Source organism: Phaethon lepturus, unplaced genomic scaffold (genome assembly GCF_000687285.1).
Source record: "Phaethon lepturus isolate BGI_N335 unplaced genomic scaffold, ASM68728v1 scaffold78, whole genome shotgun sequence".
Classification (NCBI taxonomy): domain Eukaryota; kingdom Metazoa; phylum Chordata; class Aves; order Phaethontiformes; family Phaethontidae; genus Phaethon; species Phaethon lepturus.
This window is the reverse complement of record NW_010559467.1, coordinates 18352-26950: the sequence shown is the minus strand read 5'-3', so window position 1 is coordinate 26950 and position 8599 is coordinate 18352. Positions and strand designations below refer to the sequence as shown.

The following is an 8599-nucleotide window of genomic DNA, read 5'->3' as shown; positions in this document are numbered from 1 at the left end:
GGAATCTTCCTGGGTTTAACAGTTGCTCCATTTGCAGGACACAAGTCTAACTTCAATGCTCTGCTAATATATTTAAATATGATTATTATTCCTGCAATCTGCATCTGTATCACAGCTATTTAGAGAGCGCTTAATTTTGGTATTGTCTGTCCCGATCAGTTGCATTCCTTCTCCATCCTAGTTTGGTGCTCTTTAATTCTCATCCACTTGTCTTTTGAGTATTTCTAATTGATAGTAGGCCTTGAGGAAGGTTTTTGAAAAATCTGGGCTGAAAAGTGGGGGCTTATAATAATAATTAAATTCAAATTATAACCACTGTGGTAGTTTGGCATCATCTGGGATGTGTGCACAAAAACAAGTGGTGTCCTGCATTTTTTCAGTTTCACCCAGTTAGCTTGTATTTAAGTAATTTTAAGCTAGGCACAGTGAAACGGCACAAGGTTGACTTAAAAATGACAGGACGTCTGATTAGAATGGCAGTATGTGGTCAATAGGAAAAGGAGTTTCCAGTGTCCAGTTGAATGGACAAATTCATAGATTGTTATTTTAGTTGTGTAGTAATTATATATTGGAATTGTTTTATTGGTGTATTTGGGGAATTTCCAGGATTGCATCCCTCATAAGAATATAATCTGTATCCATGCAGAAGCACTTGCAGTGGCTGGGGGCTAGTCCGCTTGTGTGTGTGTGCATGCACGCGTGCGCACGTAGTGTCTAGTGCAGACTTTCTGACTCAGAGTTAGGCAATAATGTGTCTTTCCTGTTTTCTTTCTTTATGCCCTATCAAAGGGAAGAATATTGCAAAACGCTTGTGTGTTGCATGAATTACTGCATTCATCTGTTTATTTTAGGTAAGGTGGATTGTTCTGGTGCATGTAGCCGAAAGAATGCATGTTCCCAACAACCAGAGCAGGGGGTCTTCGGACCTTGTAAACAGGCACAGAAGCCTTTTTCTTTTTTTTTTCTATCAAAGCTAAATGCAACAGTTTTTGCTGTGCTTCTCTGTTAAAAGGAAAAGGACAATGGAAACAAAATAGTGGACTTTTTTTCCTCTGTGATGTAAATTCGCGTTGACAGCTTTGTAATTAGCACTTCCTAACAGGCCTTTAAGTGATATAGTCTCAACAACAAAAAAAAAACAAATACACACCTTCCTCCTTTGATTCGGCAGCAGTGTGGGTTATATAGGGAAAACCAGGAGAAACAGTCCAACTGTTTCATGCTAACTTATAATGTCTTTGGTTTTTCTCTAGTAAAAATTAAACCAGCTGGTAAGTTGCTCAGTTGTCCTCTCTCATCGAAATGTGCATTCAGGCCCAAAGGTTACACCAAAAGTCAAAACTGTTGGTAACTTTCATCTTTGAGTATCAAATTAGGAAAAGAAAACTATGCCTTTTCATAATTGCTTGTATAAATCTTAAGCAATAAAATTGTATTTCATTGCTCTTAATTATTCCAGTTGAAGTTGGAAACTGAGCAGAGTGTTAATATGAAACTATTACACACTTGCAGTGGGTCACTGGTGTTCACAGCTTATCAAGCAACTGTTGCAGCTTAAAAACAGTCTTCCTCTGGCCCCTCCTTGAATTTCAAAACCCTTATATTTCTTTGCAGAGAACTACTTGTTTGCTTTCCATTAAGCAAAGCAACACAGTGCAAACTGATACCTGGCTCAAATGCAGATTACCTGACGATGCACAGTAACAGTTGGCTTGAACCAAACTGGTAAAACAGGTTTTGTCGTATTTTCTGCCCCGGCTTGCTGTTTCCACAGTTCCCTCTGTGTCCATACTGTGGCCATGTGGCAGTCTGAACAGGGCTTGCTTTTTAGCTGCGTCATGTCCCTATGTGGCTATATGATTGCTGGTCCTGACACAGGAGTTGAGAAACCTTGTTCTGGGGCAGAAGAGGAAACAGACTGGTGGCAACAAAGTCTTAACTCAACCTCACTTTTTTAACATACTCCTTTAGGCTGAAGCTAATCTGTGCAGGAATATATTGTAATGTTGGTTTTTTAAATGCTTCTGGCCAGTGAAAAAGCTCTCATTTTGCACTGTGTTATACAGCCCTCCATGTTTAGGTAACCAACAGGATTGTCCTGTTAAATAAACTGGATATAATGTGACTTATATTAATGTGACTTATGTGATGGTGGGTACATCCGTAAAGATAAGAGCAGGCTGCTTTCACTTGCTGCCTTCTTGTGCTTTGAAGTCTAACCTCCAGTGCACTTGCAGTGGTAGGAAAACCAGTTCCAGGCTCCAGGTGGCAAGGCTGTGTTTGCACAGGGCTGTGTCTGTGGGAATTAGGGTTTTTAAATGAAATCCAGAGGACTAAAATACAAACAGTTTATTTCTGCCTACAGTTCTGCAGTTAGTGCTGGATCTGTGACTTGTTATACAAAGAGTAGCCTCAAGGCCCCCCCCTCCTTAGGCTGTGTTCCTGTACCTAGTGTAAGCGTTCTGTGCTGAGTCCGGTGGAAGGTTTATCCGCTTCCAAAGCGCTCTGGCAGCTGCCCATAACCTATGCCTGGGGAGAGGCATTAGGACCTATAGTCATACTTGCCTGGGTATTCCTCTCTCCTCCTGTGCTCTTCACTGTCTCCATACTAGTCATGGTGTCCGATAAAGTGTATCTTCCTCAGTCATCCTTTTCCAAGCCTCATGAGTAATTACTATATTTAATATCTATAATAACTATTAATAACTAATAAAGTATATACATCTCATATGTTTGGTATTTCTTTGCACATTTTCTAGTTCCAAGTATCTTCTTTTCAGGACAGGAGTCCGCTAAAGATTGTACAACAGCGTACTGATCTTTCTATTTTGTTCCTTTCCTCGTAGTTGCTCTCACTCTTCTTGCTTTCTGACTGCTGTCGAGCACTGGGCTGATTAAAATCGGTATTTTGCTTTCTCTCTCCTGTATGCTAATAGCTCTGCATCCCTCTGCCTGTGCAGTTAAGTTTCCTTCTACTTGTGCGTTGCTTTTTGTTTATGGCTTGTTGCATCTAACCTGTGAAATTATTGCCAGCCATTCAGGATTTAATGTTCTTTGGTCAGCTTTCCTTTATCTGACATTGAATAAACTGGTATTGATAACAACCTTCTACTGTTTTGCTCCCGTCGTTTTTCGTACACTTTGTTCTTTATCCCCCAACACTTCCTAGCTGGCCAGTTGTTGCTGGTTGCTGCTGCATATGGCTGCTTGTCACCTTTTATCTCCTTGATGCTAAGCAAATATGGCAGGCGCTGAGTTTTGTGCAGGTTAAGAGCAAAATGACTCGGACACACTTCAAAAAGATGCGCCCTGCTGTTAGCCAGCAGGATGAATCTTTCTGTCGCAGTGTAAAAACGCAACTTGAAATACATCAATCCTGAAGAGGAGATCAGTCAGCAGATAACCTCAGGCTGCATAATCCTAGTTTTCTTTTATTTTTGGGCATCTTTTCTGAACTTCTGGAAACACTTGTCCCCCAAGCTTTTGAACTGGATCTCAAAGATGCTAAAAGTCTTTTTCTCACTGCCCTCTTTCTTCCTTGTCTCTCCCCAGGAGCCCAGTACCCTGTCTTTCTGCCATGCTTGCTAGTTTGTGGCATGATAGAGTGGATAATCAATTGGCTTTGAAAATAGCCCCTCTCTTTTGCCAGTTCTGGTCCTCAGTGCCTCTTGAGTACACTTAACTGCGGAAACTGCCTACAGCTGTTGGAGAGGTCGCACAAGCATCAGACCTGGCACAGGGTGGGCCGTTTAGGCATGGCTCTGGGAGCAAGGAATGGAGACCAGGACCTTCCTCTGGTAACTTCAAGCAGTTATATTAACTCAAGCTATCCCATGTAACCTCATCTTCAGTTGCATGAAGCTGGTGATATAGCTGGAAATTAATCTTTGGCAAGGAAGAGGGAATGCCCCTGTTGGTGGCAGTGTGGGCTGATGCCAAACTGGAGGAGATGCATTACCAAGTTACAGGTTACGCTTTGGGATGTGTAACACTCGGCCACTGAGTCTTAGTCATAAGAATAACTGGTTGAGGACAGCCAGAGCAGGACAGAAGGAACAGCTCTGAATGGATTTGTCTGAGATGTGTTTTCATCCTTTTTTTAAAAAAGACGGGAGAGGGAAATTTTGCATAAGTATCTATAGGATAACTTCTTTTTAAAAAGAAAAATCTTGATTTTAAGTCTCTGTTCAAAAAGTAATAGACTCTGTGAGGAGGGGCCTTCAGTCTGCTTGTGGGAGCAAGTCACACTCAGGGCTGTGAGGCCTTTTCTAAGGTCTTATGTGCTGAAGTCATGCACTGCTACGCTAAATTGTCTTGTGTTTCTGCATCTGTTAACCTAAGCAGTCCTCAGCCTAGTGTTTCCCAGGATTGTGGAAGTGTTTATGATTAGACCACTAGCTAGTTCCCTTTCAGTATTTCTATAATGTGGTGTTCACTGTACATTCAATGATATATACTCAGATCAAGAAAAATTAAATGCACAGTATGAGCGGTTTTACTATTTAGTTATTCAGACAGTTTCTTCAAGCAGGTGGAGTAAATAATAGTGTCAAGTAAATCTGGCTGCGCTTCTTCCTTTCCTTAAATCTGCCATAGATTTTTGTTGAAAGGGAGAATACTTTGGCCACACACTGAAGTGAAAAGCTACTTCACAACTGATAAAAGAGCCGTATTGATCAGTGAATTGGCTCCAAAAGGTAGCTTCAGTGCTGCTGCTTCACTAAGATAATTAATGTTTTTTTCATTACTCTGAACAATGCAGTCTGAAAAATCCACACAGCTTGTTGATTTTCTTCTTTTAATGTTTTTCTCCTTCTGACAGAATGGAGTCATGTCTGGATTGATGCAAATGCTGCTTCTCAAGGTTTCTGCTCACATCACAGAACAGCTGGGAATGGCCCCAGGAGGAGAATTCAGGGAGGCTTTCAAAGAGGTGTGAACTCGAAGTGTGTTTTTTCTGAGGTCAAATTACTGGCCTTTTGCTTCCAGAGTCCAACGAATAAAACCATTTGTTAGTGACTAGAACAGAGCACTCTGGCCATACTTGTGCTGAAGCCTGTGAAGTAGTAAGAATCATCTTTGGCTTCAAAGTGTACTCAAGAGTAGAGGTTTGTAGCCCTAAGTGGCATGAAAACACTACAAAAAGGCTTCAAATGATAAGGGCTTTTCCTGATCATATTTCTCATGGCATTTGTTTTCATTTAATTAATAATTTACTCATTTTGTTCCTGTTAAATAATTGTTTTTTAATTCTGGATATGACTCCTGGTCCCACTATTGGTGGTGTCAGGGTTTCAGGCTGTGAAAACCAATTCTAAAGCATTAATGAGATCCAACACATCATCTAGAAAGATGGGGGGGAGTAAAATATCTGAGTGGTCTGTTAGTCTTATCTGGCCTTTTAACATTCACTTTTGTACACTGCCAGCTTTGATACTGGGAAGTAAATATTATCTGGACTTCTGCAGTATATCACAGCTACTCTTTTTTTGTCTGGGAATAGAGACACTATTTTCACTGTATGTGAAAATATCACATCCACCTTGCATAATACATCTTGCTGTTTTTATGTAAATTATGTACTAGTAAGGAAACCTGAGATAACATAGCTGTTAAAGAATCTGGAATAATTTGGTGTATTTATCCTTAATAAAAAGAAAACTGTTTTAAGGCTTATTTTCCTGACCATTCCAGACCAGAGTGAAACACTCTAAGTGTTATCCATTTTAAGTGGGGAAAAAAAAATTAACTCTGTCCTGTTCTAAAGTGGTGGTTTGAAGTCTTTAAACAGGTATACATAGGAAAGAATTTTCTAGAAATTCTGGACTATGCCAAAATTTGTCAGTTGAAGCTACAGCAAGGTCTCACCTCTCATTGTCATGTGGTATTTGGCATCAGTTCTTGTTTCATAGGCTCCTTCTTGAGTATATGTTACCATGGCAAACTGGTAGGTTGGTGATCCTGACAAATCCTAGCTAAAAGCAGTTGTGTCACCTTAGACTTTATTCAGACCCAGATAGATAGTGAGCCCTATTTGTTCACCTTAAAAAGTCATAAGCAGGAGCTTTCTGCTTAGGTGAAAGTAACCTAAAGAGGGTGGCATCACATCTTAATGTTTTTACTGTAATACCTACTGCATTTTGTAGCTGATGTATCCCTTTATGAAGTAGTATCTTGGAAATTTTATTTACTGCAAAGCCAAAATATTTTCTGTTGCTGAAGCATGACACTACTTGCTCTTTTTTACGATATGTTGTATAACACAATAAAACATTCTCTTAATAAGGATGTACTGTGCTGCAATATGAAATGTTGGCTAGTGATTTCTATCTTCTCTTTCAGGCCAGTAAAGTACCTTTCTGTAAATTCCATCTTGGAGACCGACCCATCCCTGTTACATTTAAAAGAGCAATTGCTGCACTTTCTTTCTGGCAAAAAGTCAAGCTTGCCTGGGGCCTTTGCTTCTTATCTGACCCAATCAGGTATGAATAAGCATCCCACATGTGAGTTGTTCAGTTCTTCAGTTTGATTGTAGTATGAGCTGGAAGTCCTCAGTACCCAGTCTGATGTAGTGAAACTTGAAGTTAGTGAGAAAATAAACATACAAACTACCCTGTAATAATACTTTTTTTTTTTTTTTTTAAAAGAAAGCAGACTTTCTGATCTTGTTACAGTTTGCTCTTTAATTGTCTTTTGATACATTACTTCCAAGTAAAGTGGAAGATTTTGTGCTGGGGAATTCCTAGTGTACTTAAGAAGTTTTTTAAATTCTATTTTTACGCTGAAAATTAAATCTTTCCCACTACTGTGTGTGGATATTGTAAATAGAAGAGAGGAGGGCCTTGGTATGCTAATTTATACTACCTTAATATTTCCAAAGGACTTGGGCCTGCTGTGCTAAGTCACATCTGGATCAGGGCAGCTTGAGAACCAAATCTGCTGACTGAACAGATTTTTGGAACAAGAGAAAATGTTTCAAGTCTGTGGACAGCATGACTGTTCATGGTTACTGCCTTTATAAAGGGACATTGTTAGGAACTTTTGCCTTACGGTAGTAATTCTCAGACAGCTATTCTCTTGCTCAGCTTGGTTTCTCCTGTCCTTCAGAGACATCCCTATACCAAGTTTGCTTCCTCTTTCCACAAGTAGGTGTGTGATAACGTGCTTGAACTAGCTGAGAACATATGCACAGCTGTCCTCCTAAATTGTCTGCTCTACCAGACTTGCAGTGGTGGGAGGCTTGCCAGAAATGGGTTCCCTGTGCATGTGGTCCCTAAATATTAAGATAATTGTGGTATATGCACACTAGCTTCCCACTGAAGCTTGAACATAACATCTCAGTTGTTGTATTATTGGTTGATCAATCATTGATTTTTAAAAATAACATGTGGGTAGGTGTTGAAAAGGAAAGGTCTGTATAATTGGGAAGTTGTTGGAGCGGGGATATTACAGAATCACAGAATCATTAACATTGGAAAGGACCTTCAAGATCATCAAGTCCAACCACCATGCCCACTAAACCATGTCCCAAAGCGCCACATCCACATGTTTTTTGAATACTTCTAGAGATGGTGACTCCACCACCTCCCTGGGCAGCCAGTTCCAATGCTTGACCACTTGGTGAAGAAATTTTTCCTAATATCTAATCTAAACCTCCCCTGGTGCAACTTGAGGCCATTTCTGCTCGTTCTATCACTAGTTAGTTGGGAGAAGAGACCAACGCCCACGTCACCACAACCCCCTTTCAGGTAGTTGTAGAGAGCCATAAGGTCTCCCCTCAGCCTCCTCTTCTCCAGACTAAACAACCCCAGTTCCCTCAGCTGCTCCTCATAAGACTTGTTCTCCAGACCCCTCATCAGCTTCGTTGCCCCTCTCTGGACACGCTCGAGCACCTCAACATCCTTCTTGTAGTGAGGGGCCCAAAACTGAACACAGTAGTCAAGGTGCACCTAACCATCAACATGAGATTCTGTGGAAAATGGACTAATAATTCAACATCAGATTTTTGTCAATCTGACGTTTGTATGATCTGTTGAAAGCTAGCAGTGCATTTCTCCTTCTGCTTGCCCTGTTGACGTTTGTAGTGTCCTTTTGGTCTTGGAAACTAAAGAAAGCATATTTGGCATAATTCCTCAGATGGTAATGCAAGAACAGATGATTCTGTTGCCACAAACTGTGACTGTACCACAGCTGTGGGTGCAAATGGAAGGTTAACAGCACTTACAAAAATATAAAAGCTCATGACATTTACTCCTGCAGTTTTTATTTGTTTATTTCCTGCCCATTTCCTATCCTTCTGTTCAGGGAATTGATTTGTAACTTTGACTTCCCCACTAAAGACCTGTGATTGACACTAGGAACCTGCAGAACTCTTTCCATCCCCTCAGACTGTGCCTTACAGTGTGCTTTTTTTGGTTCCTGAAATAGAGCCTCTTGTTTGTTCAGTGATCAGATCTGCTTCCTTGGGAGTGGTCTGTGTTGCCTCTTCTAAGCTTATTAATACACACTGCACTGGAAGTGGAGCACCATGATAACTATTTCCTCAGTTGTCAGCTTTCAAACTGGGAAGGGCAAAAACCCAGTTTTAGGCCAGTTGCAC

General features: G+C 40.6%; 1 protein-coding gene across 1 annotated transcript in view; it reads left to right on the top strand.

The window, feature by feature from the left end:
- TRABD (TraB domain containing) overlaps positions 1-8599 on the top strand; it is a 21553-nt gene that overhangs the window by 6402 nt on the left and 6552 nt on the right. Inside the window, exons 5-6 of the mRNA XM_010293352.1 lie at positions 4823-4933; positions 6343-6482. Of these exons, the coding sequence (XP_010291654.1) occupies positions 4823-4933; positions 6343-6482 (251 nt within the window). The remainder of the gene's footprint in view (positions 1-4822; positions 4934-6342; positions 6483-8599) is intronic.